The following is a 25431-nucleotide window of genomic DNA, read 5'->3' as shown; positions in this document are numbered from 1 at the left end:
CCACACACGCCTTCCCAGAATGCCGCCCTAGACCATAAAAGGAGGCATCTGCTAGGGGAGGGGCTGTCCCCGAGGGTGTAGGGCCCTCGCTCTGGGTGCAACCTTCCACCAAAAACTCCAAGCCAAGGAGGTTTCAGACCCATTTCCTTGTGGGTTTCGGACTGAGTTCTCTTTGGAGCAGATGGGTGGCTCTCTCCATCTAAGTGTGCTGTGGAGGCCCTGAGCCTTTTGGTGTGCAGTAGCTGTGTGTCGGTGTGAAGGCTGTGGGTTGGGAAACAGTTACCCGAAGGGCCTAGCACAGGAAGAAGACACAGGTGGCTCTCTCCGCTGTGGGCAGAGAGGACTTTATAACACAGAGGACTGTAGAGTCGGGGGCCAGTGTGTAACTGGTCCTGCTTGCTGTTTCCAGGGTCAGAGAGGGTTAAAGGTCTGGGGTGCTTTATGGTTCCTGGGGCACAGAGAAGCCAAGACTCAAGGATTGGGAATAGAGAGGTACCCCCAATACACACACACACACACACGCACGCACACATGTATACAGAAGTGAAACCTTGACGTATTGATGGGAATTTGAGGACCTCCGTTTAGTCCACTGAGACCTTGGACACCACGTCCCCACGCTGCCCCCTTCCTGCGTCCTAAGGAGCCATGGAGGTGGGCGGGAAACGGAGGGAAGAGTGTGTGATTCTAGCATCCTCTGCCTGCCCCCTGCGTCCCTCTCCAGAATGCAAATCATGGAGCAGTGCACGGCCCATTTAGCAGTGACGCCATCAGAATTCCCAAAGTAACTCACTCCCATTTTCCCCAGCGCCCCTGGCGGGAGGGGTCACCTGCAGAGCCCCATCACCCCCCAGCCATGCTGAAGCTGAGACGTCAGTGAGCAGCTAACCAAGTGTTGCCCATCTTCCCACTGGCCTCTTCACGTTTGGAAGGTTTTGATTAAACCAGCCTCCTTTTAGTGTTTGCTGAAGAGTGGGGATCTATCTGTATATCTGAGCTGGTTCCTGGAGAGGATGTTTTAGTAACTTGGACACTTTGGCCACATTGTCTGGGGCCTGGAATTTCTCATCCTTGTTTTAAAAGAAGTGTTTTAAAGACTGTTTTGGGACTGTGTAGATTTATAGCTGGATGTCTTCCCCAGCATTTAGGGCTCTGTCTTGGCAGGTTTACGGCTGTAGGGCAACGGTGGAGGGTGTAAGAGGGGACCTTCTCTTTTTACCAGTTACTGGGGAATGAACATTCTGTTGACTTCTGTTATTTGGAATGAAGACACGTTGGTCGTTTAATTCTCTGTGTCCATGGGAACGTTTGGAATATATATAGGGCCTGCTGTCTATACCCACCTGGCTCTACACAATGTCTGAATGAGACCGTGGGGTTCATTTTATGGAATACCTCTCCAGAGTTTCTTTAAGTTGCGAACTCCACGAGTGCATGTTTGTAGATCACATTAGTGTTTCTTTATAGATATTTAATTGCTTGGCTGGGGTTAAAAAAAAGGAATGAAAAATCTAAAATGAAGCTATTGGGAGTCTTTGCCCATCTGAAATCACGTAGAGATGTAGGAAAGTGTTTTTGAAATGATAGTGGAAGAGAATGGGCAGTAAGAGTTGATTTATCAAAGTGTTTGGTGGAAGGTATCTTTCTGCTGCACGTTTCTCCTGAGCTTGAAGGATGAATTTAGTAGCTGACTTTGGATTCAGCTAGTGACCATTTATTTATCATCTACGCGCTGTCCCACCAGACACTTGGGCATATGTTATTTGTAAATTTATATATTTATTTTTGGTGTTGCTGCGCGCGGGCTTTCTCTGCTTGTTGAGAGCGGGGGCTACTCTTCGTTGCGGCGCGTGGGCTTCTCATTGCTGTGGCTTCTCTTGTTGCGGAGCACGGGCTCTAGGCGTGCGGGCTTCAGTAGTTGCAGCGTGAGGGCTCAGTAGTTGTGGCTCACGGGCTCTAGAGTACAGGCTCAGTAGTTGTGGCGCACGGGCTTTGTTGCTCTGTGGCATGTGGGATCTTCCCGGACCAGGGCTTGAACCCTTGTCCCCTGCATTGGCAGGCAGATTCTCAACCATTGCACCACCAGGGAAGCCCTGGGCATATGTTATTTAATTTAGTTGCAGCAGGAACCTTGTGTGGTAGGCTAATTATTATATCTCCATTTTAAAGGGGATTAACTTCCACACTGTATTTGAATGTGAGTTCCAGCACCTCGCACTTAATCTATTTGTTGAATGAATGCGTTAGGAAAGTTAGATGAGTAAAATTTGGCGATTAGTAAGGGAGAGATTTAAATCTGGAGAGGGCCTGATGGAGCGTCACCGTGAAGGTGACCTTGATCCACCAGGGAGACTGAGGGATAAGCAGGGAGACAGATAAGGAGGGAGATGAACAAGGAGCTGGCTAAGATGCCCACCAGTTAACTGGAGGTTCCTGGAGCTCGGAGGTGTGGACACTGGTGGGATCTTCATAGAATGTCCTCACGTACATTATCTCATCAAATCTCTCATTCATCTGAAAAGAGATGAAAAAATAGTAAATAACAGTTTGAAACACACATGCAAACCACTGCATGGCGGCCAGTGAGCTGTATGAGAGTCACCAGGACAGTGTCCTCCTGGGACAGCACAGGATGTCCACTACAAGGGTATTCCAGGTCGGGGGTCAGTCAGGGGGCTGAGGTGGCATGTGTCCCCTCTGGGAGCTGCTGAGTTAAAGTGTGAGGTCCCTGAGGTCTGGGAGCCTCCCTGTCGGGCCCACCATGCTCACAGATTCGGGGGAGTTCAGGGTTAGGCGGGGCAGGGAGCTCTGGTCCAGGACTTCACGTGCAGAGCACAGAAGCCAGTCCTCAGGCGAGTCCTGTCCAGGGTCACATCCAGACTTAGACACAGAAGCCAGGTTTCCAGAGCCTTTCACACTCCTTAGAACAGCCTTCCTGGGACCGCTGTGCCCTTAGGTGTCACTCCACTGAGTCTTTACTGTTGGGAGTGGGTTGGTTGGTTCATTCTCTCCACACGTGTGTCAGAAGACTCGGTGATACGTGATCCAGGCAGCCACGGCCCCCATACTTAGACAACCTACATCGACTTTTTTTTTTTAAATAAATTTATTTATTTATTTTTATTTTTGGCTGTGTTGGGTGTTCGTTGCTGCGTGTGGGCTTTCTCTAGTTGCACTGAGCAGGGGCTGCTCTTCGATGTGGTGTGCAGGCTTCTCACTGCGGTGGCTTCTCTTGTTGTGGAGCACGGGGCTCTAGGCGCGCAAGCTTCGATAGTTGCAGCACGTGGGCTCAGTAGTTGTGGCTCGCGGGCTCTAGAGCGCAGGCTCAGTAGTTGTGGCACATGGGCTTAGTTGGTCCGCGGCATGTGGGATCGTCCCAGACCAGGGCTCGAACCCGTGTCCCCTGCATTGGCAGGCGTATTCCCAACCACTGCACCACCAGGGGAGTACCCCCTGCATCGACTTACAATAGACACGTGTGACATTGTGGCTGTTTCTTTTTTTTTTTTTTTAATGTTTTCAGATTCCTCTCATTCATTTATTTTTGGGTTTTAGTCTTGCTTTTCTTTGTATGTTCTCATCGAACATTTTTTCCCAGAGCTTTATTGGGGTGTAATTAACAAATAAAATGGTAAGATATTTAAAGCATACAACGTGATGATTTGATGTACGTATGTATTATATATTGTGACAAGATCTAGCCATTGAATTAAGACGTTGTGCTTTTATTATATGCAACCAAACTGGTGAGACCCTGTATCCACTGAGTTTTAAAATTTTTTATTTGACATTAAAGAAGAACAAAAAAAGAAAAAGAAAAAACCAACCGCAAACCCCACACAGCCTAACTTAGTCTTCAGAATAAAATTATTGTATTTTATTGCCTTTCACTCTTCTATGTAAGGTTATTGGTCCCACTCTGAAGAGTGGACATCATCGAGTTCCCTCCTCCCTTTGCTTTAGGGCTGGTGGGATTCTGAAATGTGGCCATTGCAGAAATTCGTTTGTTTTTGCATCCACCAGACTTCGGCTGTGGAATTCTGTGTGCCTGGCCCTGTATTTGCACCCCGGGGGGTACCGAGAGGAGTCAGGAGCCCTCGGTCTGGGGGAGGAGGTTAGAACGAAGGCAGGATTATCACTCACTTCAATGCGAGGTGGAACGTAGTGAGTGTGTGAGAGGCAGAGGGGCGCAGCGTTTGGTTCAGAAGCAGGAGAAACAGCTTCTGGGTGGGGCGACTATACAGGTGTTTTGAATTTGGGAGAAGGGCACTGGATCTCGGGGGAAAGTCAGAACTTGGCAAGGGAGGTGGAGGAGTGGAGAGGTCTCCCAAGGGGCAGGACCTGCGTGGACAGAGGTGTGGAGGCCTGGGGACCAGCTGCACTCGGCTGACTGTAGGACAGATCAAGGTGAATGGTGAGAAATCCAGAGGGGAAGGAGCCCCGGGGGCTGGGCTTGGAGGGCGGTCCCAGTGTATGAGGTCCTGTCTGTCCTGTTGGCAGACGTAAGCCAGCACCCAGAACGGCTCGGTGTAGGCAGTCTGCACGTGGGTTTGAGTTATGTGCGAGTTTCTTATGGACACACTTTATGGGTACTTTCAGGGCAGCAGACCTTTATGCACGTAGTTCTCTTTTGTTCACGTCTCTTAGGTTTAAAATAGCTTTGACGTGTGACTTAACATCACAGTGAGGCCGTGTGTTATAGCCAAAGAGGTTCCCTCTCCATCTGTACGAAACTCGAGCTTTCAGGTTGCGGCCTGAAGGCCTGAGGTATCCCGAGTGATGGTCTCCGGTATCCTGAGACGCCCACAGGGCCCGCTTGGTGCAGCTGGTATATCCCTAACATCGCCTTCCTCTCTAGAGAAGTGTGGAGAGCGGCTTGCTCAGCATCTCGGTGAGTGTGGCTTCAGATAACCTAGTTAACCCATGTCTTCCTCTTGTCATTTCTTGCAGATGGTCACAAGAACAAAGAAAATCTTTGTAGGCGGATTATCTGCGAACACGGTGGTGGAAGATGTGAAGCAGTATTTCGAGCAGTTTGGCAAGGTAAGCGGCGCGTTGAGGTGGGGCAGCCTGCTCGGTCCTTCGAGGTGGCTGCCGTGGCCCCTGCCTTTGCCACAGCTGTGTCCTCAAGAACCTTGTCCTTGGACTCGGCCGTCAAGATGTAAATGAAATCTGGCAGGAGCCGAGATGGAGGAGTCCGGCTTGCGGTGGGCACGGCACCCCACGTGCCTGCAGGAGCAGACAGAGTGGCCTTTGAGTGCCGATTCACTGGCATTTGCCGGCCACGTGGGGCCTGGGCTGGGAGCTGATGGTGGCAGCTCCTGGTGAGGGATTCAGGGCTGTGAGTCACAGGGCAGGAGCTCCTGCAGAAGCTGGCCTGAGAGTTGGCACTGGGCTTCATTCTGTGCCCTTCTGGAAAATGCATTGAGAGAGGAGGCTCCCTGGGGCCCTTGCGGCTGAACCCTCCCCTGTCCAACGCCCGAGGAAACTCAGGAAAGATGCTGGGCTCGTACCTGTCAGAATGTCGGTGAGACAGCAGTACAATTATCCCCTGGGCTCTGCTGCGGGAACGGGCTGGGAGCAACTCAGAATGCCCCAGATGAGTCAGGAAGTGGAGTGTGGGAGTGTGTGTGTGACAGACAGAGTCACACAGACAGACAGGGCACGTAACCACGGATGATTAATTCAGCCCCTTTCTAGTTGGTGGGGGGGGGGGACCCACTGCCTTGGAGAGTGGGTTCTGCCCCAGGGTGACACATTCCTCCAATGACTCTGTCGCCCCAGGGCTCCAGCAGGGCAGCTTGCTGGGCGCTGAGCCTTGCTGGCATTTGTGTGGTGCCCCTCCTCCAGCTCCTGTGTCCCAGGAGGCTGGCAGGTGAGTGCGTGCACAGGGCCTACGCCTCCTGCATCTTTGAGCAGTTGTGGACATTGTCCTGGGAGCACAGGTGTGGGATCGTTTTCTTCTGTGTGTCTCGTCATGTGTCTCCCGCCTCCACCGAAGGACTGATGTGGCAGAGGGCTGCCGAGGCATCCTGAGAAAACCCCGCAGCTGTTCTAAGCTCTGCCACTCACCTGCCCCAGGACACCTGTCACACTTGCCCTGGGTGGTACAAAGGCATTGCCGCCCACTGGCCAGTCTGAAAGTTCTGTGCTTTCATTTGTTTGCCCAAGGCAATGGGCAGCTATGATCCCATCTCCAGGAGTGTCCAGTTGTGAGCTGCCCTCTGGGATGAGTGCTGTGACTTCTGTTTAGCCTCAAAATAGAGATTTTCCTGTCTCTGGTATTAATCAATTTCTGCATGGATGGGAGACCATGCTTCAGAGAACCCAGCCTCCTCCAGCCCAGCCTTGCGTTTGGAATGGCACTCAGCTGCCCTTCTGGGTCGGTTATGAAAGACTCCTTCCCCACGGCACTGTCTGGCATTGCCGGTTGGGGGCTGATTCATTCTGGCAGATTCTAAAAAATAACTGGGTGTGTTGGTGGTTGTGTACACTATAGCGCTTCTCTTCGAGACTGATTTAAAGCATTAAGGGGGATTGATCCATCCCCCAGCCCCGCCCTGCCCAGGGAGAGAGACTGGAAATAATTTAATGAGACAAATCCAGCTTGCGTAATGGAAGGCTCTGGAGTGCGAACCCTCTTTACTACCGTTCTGCCTTTAAAACCAGGCCGGAGGTAGTGTTTGCAAACATGAGGTGGGACTTCTTTTTCGAGCCGTAACCTGCCTTGGAATCTCATGGGCCTATTTGCGGGTGTCGGGGAAGTTGATGCTGCCCAGATGGGCTGTTAGAATTTTCCACACAGGCTCATACTCACCACACCTCCGCACATGCCCAGCTCTGGGTCTCTCCCTCTCTCTCTCCTTTCTCTCTCTTTGTCTTTCCATTGTTCTTCCTTAACACTTAGCGTTGTGACTCAGTCCACCGGCAGTTGGTGGGGGGGTGCGAGCCCACAGCAGTGACCATCCCTGCCCTGGGAACAGCCGTCCTCTTGACTGGGAGGCGGCCACAGACTCTCCCCTGGCTTGGCACTCGCCGGGTCTGAAGCCGCTCAGTTAATTTTGCAGTAACGTCGGCGGACTCCTGCAGGATGCATAAACCTATCAAGTGTTTTATTAAAGGACTAAGGAGGCCGTTGAATGTCTCACAACCCTCACGCTCTGTATAGTCACGTGTTAGTGGCCTGTTGCGTACATATGTTCTGTGCTTTATCTGGATCTGTCTTCAGAATAGCTTATTCCTCGTTCGGCGGGCGGCTGGTGTGATGTGTGTTCCCTTGGGCAGAGCCCACCACCTCTCAGGATTCTGGTATAATTCATTTGACTCCAGAATGGTCAAAGGAGGGGAGACCCTGCTACTGGGCCTCAGGGATGCTGAGTAAATCCAGTGGCTGTGAAAGGAATTACAGTAAATCGACAACCTGATTGAAGGAGATGGAAAACACACGCACACACACTTGCATAAAGTATACTCACGCATAGGCACACACTCCCGACTGTGTCAAGCTGTTAGGGGCTCTTTTCAGTTGGTTAACTGCACATTAGTAAGGTGTCATTCAGTGAGTAATTTAGTGAGTACGTGTTAAGTGTTGGATACGGCCCGGCCCTTGACTTATGTTATCTCATTCAATTCTTCTCTGGGATGCTGGTGGGTGTGCTGCCCATTTTGTAGATTGTTACATGGAGCCTTGGTGGGACTGCACCTTTGACTCAAGGTCACAGCCTGACTTCTCCTCTAGGCTTGTCTGATAATAGAACCCAAACCCTGGGCCCGTTCCAGCTGCTGATCCACCCCCAAGATAGACGTAGGGTGGGGAGGGTGCAAAAGAGAAGGAAAAATGGTGTCCCCTCTGGGTGCCCAGGGACAGTGCCGGGAACCTGAGCCTACATGGCCTCATTGATTCTGCACAGCGGATTTTGGTGTCATCCAGCGCATTTGACAAAGGTGGACAGTACAGGTCAGGGAGGTGGAGTCTCAGCAAAGGTCACCCAGGTAAGGCAGTATAACAGCCAGAATTCACACCCTACCTCCTCCAAGTCTAGAACTGTCCATCTTTCCACAGGCTCCATCAGAGTTTGCCACCTTCTTCTTAGGTTTCCCTCGTTGTCAGGCTTCTTTCCTCTTCCTCTTCCCGTCTTGCCAGAGGCGGCAGCTGTTCTGGCTGTTTATTTCAGGTGGCGATCAAGATGGGTAAGATCGATGTCTTGGGGCTCTGAGCTCAGGGAGTCTAAACGTCATTACTGTAAGAGGAGTGGGTGCAGGATGGCACACTGAGAGCTTGAAATGACTCAAGTTGGAGGCTTGTAAACCCTTTTTTGCTTTTCTCCCACCTTCCTCCCAGAAGCTTTACGCCCCCTCCCCCTGACCCCTGGGTTAGGGATGTCATTGCTTGTTTATATTTAAGATGAGATCATGAAGTGCGGCCGTCGGCGTAAGGACTCTGCTGACTTGGGTGCCGTCCTCACCCCTGGGTAGCTGTTCTGGTGCCCTCGTTGGAGGAAGGTAAGAGGAGGTGTCCCAGACCCTCGTACTGGGCATGACCACGTGGTGATACCACCGAGGCAGGCACCGTAACAGGCCACTTCTTTCCTGGCCTCAGTTTCTCACCTGAGGGAAGGGCGTGGAAAACTTGGGTTAGATAGTAAATATTTTTCGCTCTGTCACAGCTACTCACTTTTGCCACGTGGAGAAAGCAGCTGCAGCCAACACATAAACCATTGGGTGTGGCTGAGTTCCAATAAAACTTTATGGAAACAGGTTTGGGACCCCATTTGTCCCATGGGCTGTGGTTTGCCAACCTCTGTACTAGATTATTCCTATGGTTGGTTTCAAGCTTGAAAATGGAATAATTTAGAAAGTGTTTAAATAAACATACATATAGGTGGATGGATAGATAGGTATCTACGGTACCTGTAGACTGTAACCAAGACAAGATGTCATTGGCAGTCATGAGCATGATGTAACAAATAAAACAGTCGTAACTGTGGTAGAGTTAATTTCTGCACTTCAAGATCAAGGGGCAATGAAAGACTCTACTGGGAAAAAGCTACCATTTATAAACTGGAACCTTCATCCTATGAGTATAAAGTATTTCCAGTTTCCTATCACATGTGCAAGATCTCAGTGAAGACGCAGAGTTTGTGAAGTTCGGATTTTAGCATTAACTCCTCTTGCGGTGTTCTGAGGTTTCTGAATTAGAGGGTCGTGTGCTTTGTGCTACGCCTCTTAATGCACTTAAAAATTTGGTTCTCAGGGATGTCAAGTGAGGTAGGTGAAATATCTGTTAGGCGAGAACGAAACTGATGTTGAGAAGGGTCAGTGAGTTGTCCAAGATCATGTAACCTGGAGAGTCACTCATTTTCAGCATTTGTCAAACCGCATCTCCCACTTTACCACTGGGCGGCCCCATCCTCAGAGGGAGCAGGTTTGGTTCATTTGTCGAGAACGTTGATCTATGGCAATTTATTTTACTGCTTCAGGTTTCCTAGTGGACGTTACCTGTGCTGACGATTTCATGCCTACAGGAACGATGTATACAGACCGTTCCGAACAATGGCACGTAAACAGGGCTCTAGATGCGCACATACAGACCGAGACCGTCCGTCGGGCTGTTCTGCTCCGTTCCCCCTGCACGGCCATCCGGACGAGCCCAGCGTGGTAATTAAAAAGCCCTGGGATCAAAGCAACTCCAAGTGCCAGGGCTTCCTCCCTTCTCCCCGTAGGCCCCTCCTTCTTAAATTCTCACTTATAGGATTTGCGAGATCAAAAAGAGGCCTTTAAATTAATGAATTCTCGGCTTCGTCCCGGATGGAGCAGTTCTGCAACTTTCAGCTGTTCACCTCGATGAGAGGGCTGCTCGGTGCCGAGCTCGCTAGGTAATTCTCACTTTATATAACTCCTGTGAAAGCAGAGAGGGCCGCATCTGGAGGCTCCCAATTATACTTCACATGGTGAACTGTGTAATTAGTTTGGAAGACTTACGCTTAGTCATTGGTTTATCCTAATCGGCTTTGGCTTTCCCCACCAACAAAGTGAGCTTATTTTGCTAAGCTGAACCGACTCTGCACCCTTTGTTCCAGCCTTTTATTGTCTCATTCCTTTCATTCTGTTTTACTGCCAAAGTTCTGTTTCATTAGGCCTACAAGTCATTTCCAATTCAGTGGGCTGCTACAATCCGGCCTTTATCACTGGCTGCCCTGGTTCCCATGTCCCTTCTGGGCCAGTGCCCGAGTTTGCGGTTTGACGTGAGGGCTTTAACCCTTTCCTGGGCCAGCCCCTCACTGTGGCGGATGGGAAGCCAAGGCCCTAAAGGAGGAGGTGGTGGTTTGGAAAGTTCCAGCTCTTTAGGGGAGCCCCGTGGAAATGGGGCGAAAAGGGGCCTTCGAGTCCTTTTGTTGGGTTGGGGTTGTGTGTGGGCTATAAAAGTTAACTTGAGCTACAGAGAATGGTGCTTGAAAGCTTTTGGGGGGAAAAAATGGAAAACAAGAATGAATTGGCTTTTTAATATAATGAGATCTCATTGACTGCACTTGGGAGAGGTCTTGGGCGAGGGCCCTCTGGCGGAGTGTTGGCTGCCTGTTGTGTGTTAGCTCCAGGCTTTATGTGCAGGTACAATGCTGGCACCCCCGGCCACCGCTCAGATGCCCCTTTTGATGCTGTGTGTGTGAGGAGAGAAAGATCTAGAATAAAAATATCATAAAGCCTTTGAAATGTGAAAGGCAGGAGATCTGTGAGAAAATGAATAAGCAAGTTAACCGTATTCCTGAGAGTGGACTCTGATTTTGTTGCTTCCTGATGCAAGTTGCAGATAAACAGAGCTCCATGAGGTGCGCGGTCCTTTCCGACCGGGCCTGGAATACAAAAGTCCTATCTGTCCTTCGTGGGCCTCACAGCTCCCACGAGGCCTGCGTCTTCTGAAGTGGTTTGTACAGGCGGACTCACTGGAAAGCGGTCGGTGTGCCCGGGCCTCGCCTGTCACCTGCTGGCCTTTGCTCTGGAGGGCCGTGACGTTCCTCAGACCCTGACTTAGAACTCTAGAGTGGACCAGGAAGGACCATTGGCTCTCCCCTCCCTGGCCGGTCACGCTGAAGGCTACCTGCAGGTTTAAACTTTCTTCCTGTAAAATAGCCCAGAACAAGGCCAACACTGTCCTGGTGTTTGATTAAATCTCTGCCTGGTTCGTGTCAGTCTCTCCCTTTGGAAGTTTTCATACGGGGGAGGGGACTTGATTTGCCCTGTGACCCCTGGCAGAGCTGCTGAGGGCAAAAAGTCTCAGTTAGCAAACAGGAGACTCCTGCCTCATCTGCCTGCCTCGGCCTCCTGGGCCAGGTGGTGGCAAACAAGCGAGCAGGACCCACAAGTAATATGAGCCTTGGGCTTTGCAGGTAAACCCTCTTGCCAGAGGACTTTGTGTCTTCCTGATGAACTTTTCCCTCCGTTTCTGCTGCAGCCGGTGGGGAGAGCTGCGCTCGAAACAGATTGAACACCTCAACCTCACTTCTCCTAAATCCTCTATTTTTATTCTGCTTCAAAAAGGAGTTCCTGAAATAGATGAGTGGGTTTCTAGGAAAACTGCCCATTTCCCTTTTAGTGTATAAAATATAGCCAGCTGTTGTTAGGCAAATGCATCAGACATTATTATTGCTCTGTTAACAGTGTTTTAAAATATACAAACAGAAAAATAGGATGCCTTCTGGGTAGCAAGCTGGGAAAAGTTTGAGATTCTGCTAATCACACATGCGTACGCGTAGTAAGGTTAGGGGAGCAAGGCTCGAACTTTCTGGCTCTGCTGTTTAACTGTGTTTCCCGGTATGGTTTAGCTTTATTTAATTTTTGTAGGGGGCCATGAGGAGAAAGACCCGGGGCAGGAGAGCCCTTGGGCAGGAAGGAGTTAATGAGCCTGGGGGAGGCAGAGGGAGAAGGGGTTTAAGGGCTCCACCAGCTTACCTTCCCAGAGCCCTCCTGGCAGGCTCTGAGGACGTCACTTACAATGGAGTTGTTAGCATGAGAAAGAAAGCCTTTCTACCCCTGGATGTACTTCAGTGGGAACTGAAAGTGTCTGAGAAATCACGGTTCAGGCTTGTGCCAGTGGGTGCAAGGAGTGCTTCTTATGGAGGAGAAAGCTCAGTTCATTTAGACTTGGCATAGAAACCGGATTCCATTGTTTCCTGGCGTGAACATTGATATGGAGATTCCTGCCCATCCCCCCAGCCCATCAATAGGTTACCCCATTACATGGGTCGCATATGCTTTTCTTTTTTCTTTCTTTCTCTTCTTTTTTTCTCCAGCTTCCTTTGTCCTCTGAGAATCAGGCTCTCTGTAGAGGAGCAGGATTTGTCAAGTTACCACCCTGTACATTTCTCCAGCTCTGTATCTTCAGACTTGGTATGTGTGAATTAGCCGAAAGTGGGCTGCCAGTCGGTACTCTATTTACATTCGAAGCCATAAGAGTGAGAGCCCCAGAATAAACGTTAATATGCAGGAAGAGGCAGAAGGGTTGAGTTTCTGACTGTTGCTAACCTCACCACTGCCTTTCAAACCAATCATGAGGCACACGGCTGATATTTAATAGCTTTTAGCTGATTATTTTTCTTCTCCTCCTCTTTCTTTTCTATCCAAGTTGACCTGGGTGTACTTGAGCGGAAATGAAGTCATCCGAATGCTGAATTAGAATAATCGCAGGCCTCCAAGAATGAAATGGAAGCAGAGATTAAATGGTAGAGGGAAAGCTGGCATTAATAAGCAGCAGGAAAACTTTGCATAAAATAAATAGGAGATTTGATAGATTGAATTTGTATTTGCTATTTCCATTTTTCTCCACTTCGTATTGTCTTCCTTGAGCTGAGTTGCTAGCAGAGTGGGATGTGATTTGCCCTAAGTCCACATACCTTCTGCAGCCAGGGTGATGGTCCTTTCTTCTCCATGGGACATTGGCGTAACCAGGACGTTTCCAGGATGGAGGAATCTGGGTGGAGGGGCCGTTACTGTGAAAGGTTGATGATTACTGGTTCCAAAGTGCAGTGGTTGGGGTTAGGGGGTGGGCACAGATGGAAGGTAACACACAGCAGGCAAACAAGAAATATTATTGATGGATTCCTGATGGTAAGGAGAAGAACTAGGCTGGATAAAGGTAGGGCGACCAACTGTCCTGGTTTGCCTAGGACTGAGGGGTTTCCAGGAACTCGGGACTTGCAAACGAGAATAAGTTGCTCACCCTAAATAAATGGGAGTTGGGAGAAGTCGAGACACTTGGCCTCCAGCTCCAAAAGGCACGAAACCTTTGACCACCTCCAGGCAGATTTAAGTATTCCTTCCTGCATGTTCCAGAACACTTACTTCATGCCTATTTACAAGCTGCCTTCCTGATTTAACTCAGCCACTGGGGTCAGGAGCCGGAACAGGCCAGTAAGTGTAGTGTTACCTGAAGTGGCCTGCGGAAGGCAGAACAGACGGACAGACACACAGTCCCGGGCAAGGGCAGCTCATCATTGACTTGGAGCGTAGGATTCCTCTGGGCTCCGATTTGGGCTCCTCCTTGGGGATTATTTCCACATCTTTTGAAAATAAACAGTTCTGCCCCATGTAGCAAAAGAGTGAGCTTCGTGTAGTTAAAGAGCAAAATAAGGATTTAATTATATTAAAAAAAAAAACAACCCAGCAGAGTGGTTAGTTTACAGGAAGTCGTTTTTAGGTGGTCTGCAGTAGAAAATGTAATTTGCAGAATCAGATTAGTTGTAAATTAGACATTTTTGGTAGCTGAGGTCGCTAACTGTCCTTTCTAATTGGCAGCAGACGTAAATATTTTCAGACCTCCTTATTGTTTGTAGAGTGTTATTATTTGAAAAAAAAAACAATTTAAGGTGCTTTTCCCTTCAGGAAATATAAACGAGCGTATGGAATGACCAGAGGCAGTCTTTCTGATCTTATTGTCAGTGTTCTTAGGGAGCGGCAGAAGGGCAGGGTTAGCGCCAGAGAGAGCCGTGCTGGGCGGGTTTGTGGGGGAGCTCGCCGATTCTCTGATTTAAAAAAAAACCAGAAAAAGTTTTTCTCCTTTAAAAAGCCCACCCCGGGGCTTCCCTGGTGGCGCAGTGGTTGAGAGTCCGCCTGCCGATGCAGGAGACACGGGTTCGTGCCCCGGTCCGGGAAGATCCCACATGCCGCGGAGTGGCTGGGTCCGTGAGCCATGGCCGCTGAGCCTGCGCGTCCGGAGCCTGTGCTCCGCAACGGGAGAGGCCACAACAGTGAGAGGCCCCCGTATCTCAAAAAAAAAAAAAAAAAAAAAAGACCACCCCGAATGTAAATTGGTGCAGCCACTATGAAAAACAGTATGGAGGTTCCTCAAAAAACTCAAAATAGAGTCATTATATGAGCCAGCAATCCCACTTCTGGGCACATATCCGGACAAAACAATACTTCCAAAAGATACATGCACACCTATGTTCATTGCAGCACTATTTACAGTAGCCAAGGCATGGAAGCAACCTAAATGTCCATCAACAGACGAATGGATAAAGAAGATGTGGTATATAAACACAATGGAATATTACTCAGCCATAAAAAAGAATGAAATAATGCCATTTGCAGCTACATGGATGGATCTAGAGTCTCATACTAAGCAAAGTAAGTCAGAAAGAGAAAGACAAATACCATATGGTATCACTTATATGTGGAATCTAAAATATGACACAAATGAGCTCTATGAAACAGAAACAGACTCACAGACGTAGAGAAGAGACTTGTGGTTGCCAAGGGGAGGGGGGCAGGGGAGGGTTGGATTGGTAGTTTGGACTAGTAGATGCAAACTATTATATATAGGATGGATAAATAACAAGGTCCTATTGTATAACACAGGGAACTGTATCCAATATCTTGTAATAAACCATAATGGAAAAGAATATGAAAAGGAATATATATATTTACATATATATAAAACTGAATCACTTTGCTGTATACCAGAAACTAACACAACATTATAAATCAACTATACTTCAATAAAAAATTAAAAAAATAAAAAGACCACCCCATTTCCTTTATTGATAGATGTGTTTTAGAAGCAAAAAGGAGGATTTACTGATGTCGCAGGTCTCCATTCCAACTAAGTTGGCATATGTTCAGATTCAGAGATCGCTGTTTGCCCAGACCTTTCATGTGCCTTTTGACTTGTAATTGTCCCAACTGCCCTGTGGGGTGGGGGGATTATCCCCATTTGAAAGTTAGGAAAGGAAGGCTGGGGGAGCGTAAAGGACTTGCGCAGGAGCCACAGCCAGACAGCGGTGGGCCGAGGTGCACACCTGAGCCCTGGCCAGAAGGCCTGAGCTTATAGCTCCATGAGGGCTGCTGGGCTGGGCCACCTCCCTCAGGTGTGTGAGCGCTTGTGCCTAGCAGTGTGCTGGGCCGTAGGATTTCTGTGACATATCTTGCAGGAAGCCGACTGTGACTTGATGGTGGTTTGTTTAAAACATATATTACATTGGAACAAATATTATGGCATGGACTGCAAAATTGGCATAATTGTTTTTGAAAAACCTTGAGATTTGGAGACATTTCAGGATAGGCTCCTTTCTGCTTTAGGCTCTGTACCCCGTCATTCTGGGCTGTCCCAGGATTTACTTGATCACTAGGAGTACTTGGGTAGAAATGCTGAGAATCACTACTGTTCAGCGTAGGGGTTGGCATACTTTTTCTGTAAAGGGCCAGATAATAACTGTTTTCAGTTTTGTGGCCCAGATGGTCTCTCACAACCACTCAACTCTGCCATTGTAGCAGGAATGACAGCAGTCATAGACGGTATGAAAATCAGTGGTTGTGGCTGTGTTCCAATAAAACTTTATTTACAAAAAACAGAAGGCTGCAGGATTGGGCTCTTACCCAGGGTTTGCCGACCCCCTGGTTTAGCATATTGCCTGGTAATAAGGACATAGATTTTTTTATACTCCGACTGTCCGGTGTCAAATCCAGCTCATCTATTTATTAGCTCTGTAACCGTGGGCAGGTCATTTAACTCCTTTCTTCCTGAGTTGCTTTATCTGTAGGATGGGGATGATACTGCATAGGACTGTCGAGACAAGTAAACGAACTAAGGCATATATAGTTCTTAGCATCCTGCCAGAAACTAAGTGCTTAATAAACGGTAGAAACATGAGCTGCTGTTATTTTCATCCTAAGACTCAGGTTCCGCCTCTGGCGTTGCCGCTCCCATCCTCTCCAGCAGTAGCCCTGCCACACACACACACACACACACACACACTCTCTCTCTCTCTCTCTCTCTCTCTCTCTCTCTCTCTCTCTCCTCTCTCTCGCTTTTCCATCTCTCCCATCTGTCTTTTGGGTGGGCTTCCCACTCAGTTCTTCCTCCCACCTCGGGGATAACACAAATTGAAAGTCTTTCCTGGGTCCTCTTCACCTGAACATGAAGATTGAGTTTCCTTTAGTTTTCAATGGCACGTATCTTGAGTTCATTCCAGCTACCCTGATGCCTCGAGTTTGTGGAACTGACTTCAGGCTGCTCTGGCTTTGATGGAAAACACTGAACTGATACGGGCCAAAAGAGAATTCTTTTGGTTGGACCCTGCTGACGAGCTCTTTAAACTTGCTTGAATACATAAACTGTTTTGTTTTGGGGGGCGGGGGAAGAATAGAGGATACGGTCTGGAAATTGTCCCAGTATCACTTAACCGGTGTTTATTAAAATATATTTATATATATTGATCTACTAACCTGTTTATTAAGCTTATTTAGCCTCTTGAGAGAGCTTTCCACATCCTCATTTAAGTTTTCTTTCCTGAGTCTAATAAGCTTGGTCTTCTGGTTTTCGAATTTATTGCAAACATTAAGGGGTGGGAAGATGTTGTTAACAAATTCAATGTAAAGAGGAGGGAGAGAAACCTATAAAAACAAAAAGATTTCAGTCTTAAAAAGTACCACATTGGGGCTTCCCTGGTGGCGCAGTGGTTGAGAGTCCGCCTGCCGATGCAGGGGACGCGGGTTCGTGCCCTGGTGGGGGAAGATCCCACATGCCGCGGAGCGGCTGGGCCCGTGAGCCATGGCTGCTGAGCCTGCGCGTCCGGAGCCTGTGCTCCGCAACGGGAGAGGCCACAACGGTGAGAGGCCCGCGTACAGCAACAACAACAACAACAACAACAACAACAGAGTACCACATTGTAGGACCATTTGGTGCAGGGAAACAGCCATCCTTCCTCGTTAGGTCCAGAAGGCATCTCGTCTGCAGCCTCGCACGTCGTTCACTGTTCATTGATTCATTCACCCGATCTTCTGAATGCCAGGCCCTGAGCTAGGAGCCAGGGGCGCAGCCATGAACAAAACAGACAAGGTCCCTGCTTACTTGGAGATGTTTTCGGATGAGGTTGGAGAGCACCAGCGAAGAGCAAACGAGTAAATAGTAAACGTAAAGTAACTACAGATTGTCTCATAAAGAAATCAAACCAGGAGCTGGAAGACTCCATAAAGGAGAACAAAAGAGGGGATCTTGGTTTATCAGAAAAAAAAAATCAAATTTACATGTAACCTCTTTGCCCCGAGGAGACTGCAGATTCCACTGAGGCGGGGCTGGGTCTGTTTCCTAACCGTGTGCAGCACCAGCGTGGGCCCAGGGGCTGGGCCGTAGTTGGTACTCAGTAAATAGTGGTGGGATGCGTGGGCCTCTGTATCAGAGGGCAGGGCTATGCCAGACATTGGAGGCATTTCAAATGGTAAAATTATGATTTTTCTTTTATAAAATGGGGCTTTAAGAGAATATTTTCAGTCATCGGGAGCATTTCCTTATGTGGATCCTATCTTTCCCCTGAAGCCCGGGATAAATGAGCTATTTCCACCATGGAGTAAAAGCTTGTTAGAACTGAGAGGCTATCTGGGCAGGTGGAGCTGGTCAGCAAGGCCTTTTCCGGATGCGGTAGATTCTCAGGCAGGTCTTGGTGTCGAGGGTGGATGCGCGACTGCCCCAGAGAAGGGACGGATCAGAGGAGGGGGAAGTGGGCTCCAATGCATCTCAGGTTGCATCTTCCCCTGCTCCTCTTTCTGTCTTTGGTCTAAGAAAAACAATGGGCCTGCTGAGTGGCAGGTGTCCAGCAGGGTCTGTGGTTTTCAGAAGCCGGCAGGAGCACTGATTGATTGCGGCCCCATGGACGCTTGGCTATCCCTGGGGTGGGGGTAGCAGGTGGGCTCTCGCAGCTTCTCCCCGGACTTGCCTTTTTGTGATCAGCCAGGCTGGGGGGTGAGAACGGGTTCAACACATTAAGCCAAAGCACGGACATCTCTGATGCTGGGAAATCTGGCTGTGGACAGAGAGAACTCATTTGTGGGCACATTTTTTCCCTCTCGAAAGAACAGAGGGATGCCGCTGGCGTTTACTGCCGGGCGCTTGGGGATTGTCAGGGCTGCGTGGGATGAAATTGAACGATTCCGGACTTTGGGATCAGGTAGACCTGAGTTTGAATCCAGATGCCATCATTTGCTATTGGTGTTGTGCCCTGGGGCTGGTGATTTCACTGTCCTGAGACTCATTTCTTGTCTCTTAAGTGAGAATACAAAGTCATTTATGGTGAGGGTGGGGAGAAGCAGTGGAAGAATTAAAAGACAAGTTTGCCGATGTCTGCTCCGTGAGAATCTCCCCTCCCCACATTCATATCCTCTCTCTCTCTCTCCCTCTCTCTCTCTCTCTCTCTCTCGTTTTTCACATCCCCTGCCCCTCCTGCGTCCGAAGTCCCAAACTGCTGACTTCACCAGGTTCACCGCCCCCCCATCCTGTAAACTCCCCACCACAGTCTGCACGACACACCCCCTGTGTGTCAAATGGGATGTCTTTCCGTTGTTAAAAGGGCTAGTTTCTTGGCCTCTCCCAGCCTCTGCCCCCGTCCCTCTGTAACAGCTCTATGACAAATCCCGAGCCACAGAAGTCCTGCATCTGAGATCCTGCTAGATTTAACCCAGCTGGAGCTACTGTGGGGGGAGGCCAATGGGAGGATTTGGCTTTTTTTCCTCTTATGCTAATGAAGTGAACATGGCAAGGAGTCACAATATTTTCTTTCCAGGCAAAGAAATGTTGTAGTCGGAGAAACAGCATGCAGGGGAAGCAAACGTGATCTTACTGGATTCTCTCAAGGGAGGAATAGGACAAATTGTCAGCGTCTGTTGAGAAGATAATGCTCTCGCTATGATAAATGCCAAGTTTCTATGGAAAACCACCATCTTAATGGTGGCGTCCCCAAGAACTGGGCGCATGCCTGGCAGCAGAGGCCGTCGGCGCGGGAAAGCAGCTATTTGTAGGGGGGTTTATTTGTTTGCAGTGAGAAATCAGTTTAAAGCAAACGAGTCAGTGCATTAAAAATGTTCTTTTAGGCAGCTTTATAGAGCTAACTGGAGTGCTCCAGGGCGGCCTGCACTTAAAACACACCTATGGGGAGACTTCCACCCTCAATAAATATTTCTTGCATATGACTTAGATTAAAGGAGCATGTGGGACTGGAAAGCCGCCTAAAATAATTTCCCCTCCCGTAGGAAGTAGCTGCTGTAATTCACTTGCAAGTTATTTCAAAAAGCCTGTTCTGATAGGAATTTCTGCCTTCTCATGGACTAGGATTTTTCTAGAACTGTCTATTTGTAGCCCCCTTTTTTGACAACGGCATGTCTGGTTGTAGTTTTTTAATTTTTTTTTTGCAGTACGCGGGCCTCTCACTGTTGTGGCCTCTCCCGTCGCGGAGCACAGGCTCCAGACGCGCAGGCTCAGCGGCCATGGCTCACGGGCCCAGCCGCTCCACGGCATGTGGGATCTTCCCCGACCGGGGCACGAACCCGCGTCCCCTGCATCGGCAGGCAGACTCTCAACCACTGCGCCACCAGGGAAGACCATATCTGGTTGTATTTAAGTCAATGCCACTCCCTCAAAGGGCTTCTCAGCTTTTGGTTGCCTTTTGGGGGGTGCTTTACGCTGATTTGTCTCAGCCTGTTCCGTGTAGCTGGTCTACCTCGTAGACCTGTGCTCAGGGACACCTGCAGGTTAGTGCGGTGGTTCCTGGAGGGCTGCAGAATACACTCAGGAGCTCTTAAGGATGCAGGGCCAGGCAGGACCCTGGCCGGTTGGGACCATGGGGCCAGACGGAGGCAGAGGAAGGAGGTCTTCATCAGCTGTTCAAAGGCCCTGAGGTGGTTGTGCTTGTCCAACCCTCCATTCATTCCGTAACCTGATTTTTGTGTGCCTACTAGGTATAGGGCACCAGGTTGGGGTCAGAGATCAGAGTCCCTGCCCACAAAGGTCAAGGACTAGAGACACCTGCAAACAAAACTGCAGTGCAGTGCAGAGAGGCCAGGAGCCTGCTGACCATCACTGATGGGTGGGGATGTAGTGGCCGCTGTTGCGCTCTTCTGCCTCCCATGGTTTGCATCTGCCATCTTGCCTCTTGCCCAGGGCAGCCTCTGAAGGTGGGTCATACCTTCATTTGCCTGAGCACCAACCTGAGTGCTGACCTGGAAGAGGTGCTTGACAGACATTTATTCTGGGTTCCATCAGAGTTCGCATGGAGGGTGGGAGGCAGCCCACTGTGTGTCTTGTCCACACACACCTGAGGACAGCAGCCCTGCCTGTGCCCACTCTGGAAAGAACCCAAGGAGAATGTTCACTTCAATAGATCTTGAAACAGTGAATCTGACTCTTCATCAGCTGGAGGGCAGGGAAGGAGGCGAAGTTCAAGTTGGGTTCACCTTGCCTTCGGCGGAGACTCTCCCCTTCTTGCCAAGTTTAAAGTTCCCCTCTGAGATCTTACCCTTCAACCCCACCAGAAACGACAAGCCCAGTTTGTTTATTTGACCGATGGGTGGGACAGTGAACAGTATCTTTTCAGTGCTGGAGAACCTCACAGAACATTAGTTAGGGTGTCTCAGTTATATTCCTTCTCATTACTGCTTCCCAGATGCGTTTACCCTGGGCCCTGCCAGTGGATAGATTTGGCAGCCCAAGAAAATTGACAAAGATGACTCCCTCAGGTGCACCTAGAACAGAATGATAGTTGAAGTTAGTGGTTTTCTGCAAAACCCATAACTTGTCATCGCTGGAGTGAAAGTTTATATAGAATGTTCCAGATCAAATGTGTTAATTCTAGATACCTTTTTTTCTTTAAAGGCAACAATAAAAAATACCATTTATTTTCAGATGTGTTGAGTCCTCCCAGTTTCTAGGAATCATAGAGTCACACTTTCTTATCCATATTTTCATTCCTAGCTCCATGCTCATGTAGAGCAGGGGTTGACACACTGACTGTAAAGGGCCAGATAGCAGGACTCTGTGGGCCAGACTCTCTGCCATTGTAGCAGAAAAGCAGCCGTGGAAATACACAAATGAGTGAGCGTGGATGTGTTCCAGTAAAACTTTATTTACAAAAACAGGCAGCGGGGGACTTCCCCGGAGGCACAGTGGTTAAGAGTCCACCCACCAATGCAGGAGACACAGGTTCGAGCCCTGGTCCAGGAAGCTCCCACATGCCATGGAGCAACTAAGCCCGCGAGCCGCAGTTACTGAGCCTGTGCGCCGCAACTACTGAAGCCTGCGTGCCTAGAGCCCGTGCTCCACGACAAGAAAAGCACCATAATGAGAAGCCCGTGCACGGCAGTGAAGAGTAGCCCCCGCTCGCCGCAACTAGGGAAAGCCCGCGCGCAGCAATGAAGACCCAACACAGACATAAGTAAATAAATAATAAATAAATTTATTTAAAAAAAAAAAAAAGACAGGCAGCGGGCCAGATTTGGCGCAAGTTGCTGTAGACATGTCTAGTCCCCACCTGGAGTCTCAAAGAAAGCAGTGATTTCCCAGAATCGTGGATGTTTTTAGGGCCCTTCATAAACTGCTTTGGGGGGGCATACGTATACTTGCTTGGAAGAATACTTGCCCTTTTAATGGAGACATGCATCAGAAGGGTACTTCGTGTGGTCTCACGCCGCCCCTCCAATCCATTTGGAAAACTCCTTCAAAGTAAGTAGCTGCAACTACGAGGCCAGCTAGAGAGAGTAGAGCCCACAAGCAATGTTAGGGTGGACAGGCGAGGACCCTGGGGTCTTGCTTCTTCTTGGGCGACCCGGTGCTGCTGCTTCGCGTTGGGCGCTCTGTGTGGCCGTAGCAGCCACCACTAGAGGATTCCTTCCCGACAGCGTGCGTGGGAACGCTAGCTGGTGGCTTCTGCTCCGCCACGTGCCTGAACGTGGAAGGCCCAAATGAAAACTTGTGTGCGGCTTCCTACAGCTGTCCTCTACCCTGCAAACTCACACCCACGAGCTGAGAATTTGGTTATAATCATTTTTTCTAAAAGAAAAAAACCTGGTCCATGTGGATTAATTTGCACTCCTCAGGTCTGTAAAAACACCCCGTGACACGGACATGTTGATGAAAATGTGGAAGTTAACACTTGGAAATTTTTGTATAAAACCTGCATTGAACTTTCAGCTAAACGTCCTCACGCTAGAAAGAGCTGTACACTTAGACCTGAAAAACGCAGTTGGATGCCAGCTGCTTACTTCTCCATTGTGGTCACGTGGGCTGAGCTTCTTAGTATGAAATGTAATTTACACAAATTAGTCCGAGGCAGGTAGAGTGTGAAATTAAATTGATGCCTTGATTTCTGTATTCTCTAGTAAGTGTTTTTCTGAAAATTTGTCATTTCTGCCCTAGGAACTTCGAGGTATGAGTTGCTTTTTTTTTTTTTAACAGAGGGAAGAAGTTCTTATTGGTTAAGGATATGACACAACCTTAATTACAGGCTAAAGAGATGTTTTGTTTTGTGGCTAAATATTAGAGTACGCCCAGATTGGGCTACTGGTCGATGTACAAAACAGAATTTAACATGTGTATTAAATTTTTCAACTATCTGGACCAAGCCACTTAATTTCTTTAGCTGTGGCTAGGACAGTCTAGGGCTCCTAGCTGTGTAGACCTCCAAAGAAGGCTCTGGAGACCTTGCCCAGATGAGAAAACTGAAGTTCAAGAATAACACTGTGACCCTGTCATTTCCCCCAGGACCCCCGGGTCCTGGCTGGGCCTGTCTCCACCCCCAGGCCCCAGCTACTGCCTCTTTTGGAGACAGTTTTCAGTGTCTTGTGTTCTTGTCTCAGCAACCATGGTAAGAATGAGTGGAGTATGAGGTGTCCTGGCTCAACTCTGATAATCCCAAGAGGAAGGGGAATCACCACGTGTTCAGAAATCATCCCTGAGGCCAGCTGAGGGGCCACATTAGAACGTTTTAACAACAGCAACCATGATTTGACTTCCCCTCACCAGCAGAACATCAGCCCTCCAGGGTTGAACCTACCTGCTGAGTCCTTGGGTGGCTCTTGGTGACCCCCCTTGGCTGAAAAGGAGTCCGGTTGCCCCCGAGGTCTGTGGTTGCATTTTATGAATGTCTTTCTGCTAGGCCACCCCCCAGCAAGGTGGACCTGGGTGGGCCCCGCCAACTTCGGAGTGAATCATTTCCGCCCGCTAACTAGCGGCCGATGTGCCGGGCGCCCTGAAAAATGAATTACGGACGCTCGTGACTTTTATTTGTCCATGGTGGCATGGGTGGTATTTATCTCTCTTGTCCCTGTTCTCCCTGCTTTCAGAGCCTTTGTCTCCATCTGAGTCAGCATGACATGGTTTGAAAATTGCCTGTTTGCCGTTTAATGATGATTAATGTCCATAGCCACGTTTCAAATTTAGGATCTCTTCAAGAGTCCGGGAGACCGTTACCAAGAGCAACCTGGGGAGGGAGTTGGTCGTGCAGAGCTCTGTACTTCCCCTGCCTGAATTAGATGCCTCCCGCATTTCTGCCTCTTCCCTCCAGCACCTTGTGGACGCTTCTTGGGTCTTTGGCACCAGGAGCCGAGTTGGAGCAGGTGGGCAGGCAGGCTTAACCGACCCTCTTGGTCAATTTTGGTCACCAGCGCCTCACCAGTGGTGTCTGGAAGGGTCACTCCTTCTTGCCCCTTCCTCCCTGCGCCCTGCTCAGGGAGGCCAATGAGGAGCTAAGTTTCCTCCGCAGCAGGTGCCTCTCATCTATCTGAAGATAGTTGCCAACATCTGGTACAATTGCCTCTGCAAATGCAGTAACAAGGCAGCCTGCAGTTCAGGCGCAGAGCGAGCATCGCTGCTTTAATGATAACAAGCTGTTGGCCTTCCCTCTGAGATGAATCCATCTCACAGATGTTTGTCTAGTTTTGGCAATCGTATCGCACTATAGCTTTGGTGATTATGCTCAACTGGAGACTATTACAATAAAAGAAGTTTGAACTTGTTCCATTTTTACATCCCACCCCCTTCTCCCCTGTTCTGAGGTATAATTTATATCAATGGCTGTAATATTGGTTCCATTACGGAGGCCTCATTTTATGATGTCGCTGGAGCTGCAGCTTATAGCCTCGTTTCCTCTACAGGTTAATGTGTTTTAGCTACATCGATGCTTTTAATGTCCTCACTTAATGGCCCCGTGGCCGTCCTTCTCACCCTCGGTTGAAGCGCCTGTGGGCACCGCGAGGTCACGTGATTGCTTTGACTTGCTATCTCCAGCTGTAGACAGTTATGGCTCATGTGCACATGGGGGGAGTGCACGGTGTCACGGGGGAGGCTTGGTGCCGGTGCGGGAAGGGAGAGGATGGGAAGAGGGGTTTTCCCTGGAGGTAGCAGTGAGAGGCAGGCCTGGACATGTAGAACCTTCTGGACTGTCGTTGGCCTTCCTCTCTCCTTCTTTCCCTCTCTCCCTCTTCCCCAATTCATTCTTCTGCTACCAAAGTAAATAAATAAAGCAAAATAAATCAAAATCACAAGTTGGCAAAGCGGCATCTGGAGGCCCGGCAGGCAGTTACTGCTGCAACGTTCAATATTTGGGGCTTTAATATTACACAGCGGTTTACTGGTTTTTCTATTATAGTTCGAGATAGGAAAGTTGGAAGGAACTATCAACCCATTCAAGTCCTGTTTAGTGATAGTAAATGCTGAGTATTTTTAATAGCAACTATCATTCATTGGGTCTTTGCTGTGTACCAGGCACTGCACTGACGGCTTTTATTTTACATAATTTTTTAGTATAATTCATTTTATATAATTAAAAAAACATAATTCTTCATATAGTTCTTACAGTGCCCGTGCCAGGTGCATATCCTTACATCCCTTGTCATAGATGAGGAAGATGAGGCCCCAGGGCATGAAGGTACATGCGTAGTAGCCCGAGCTGCCCAGGGATAGAGGAAGCTCTTAGTCTAGGGCCAGCGAACTCCAGTCCCGCGCTCGTTCTGGAGTCTTCATTGTCATCGTTAAGCCCACTTGCTGCCTGAATTGATGTCATGGAAAACTGTGCCTATCCGAGACGTGGTGCATTATATAAATAAGCACAGGATAAATCACCATCCTCACTTGACATCGAAGCCTTTTTCGTTTTAATTTGGACATTTCTTTGTCAATGA

The 25431-nt window shown here is 49.0% G+C and overlaps 1 protein-coding gene across 6 annotated transcripts in view; it reads left to right on the top strand.

Moving 5' to 3' along the window:
- MSI2 (musashi RNA binding protein 2) overlaps positions 1-25431 on the top strand; it is a 389285-nt gene that overhangs the window by 130212 nt on the left and 233642 nt on the right. For all 6 annotated transcript variants that reach the window (XM_082680135.1, XM_082680133.1, XM_082680134.1 and 3 more), the window contains exon 6: positions 4951-5043. In XM_082680135.1, coding sequence (XP_082536261.1) covers positions 4951-5043 — 93 coding nt within the window. The remainder of the gene's footprint in view (positions 1-4950; positions 5044-25431) is intronic.

Source organism: Grampus griseus, assembly GCF_964374135.1.
Source record: "Grampus griseus genome assembly, chromosome: 20".
Taxonomy (NCBI): domain Eukaryota; kingdom Metazoa; phylum Chordata; class Mammalia; order Artiodactyla; family Delphinidae; genus Grampus; species Grampus griseus.
Note: the sequence above shows the minus strand (reverse complement) of the source record. Positions and strands in the feature narration are given on the sequence as shown.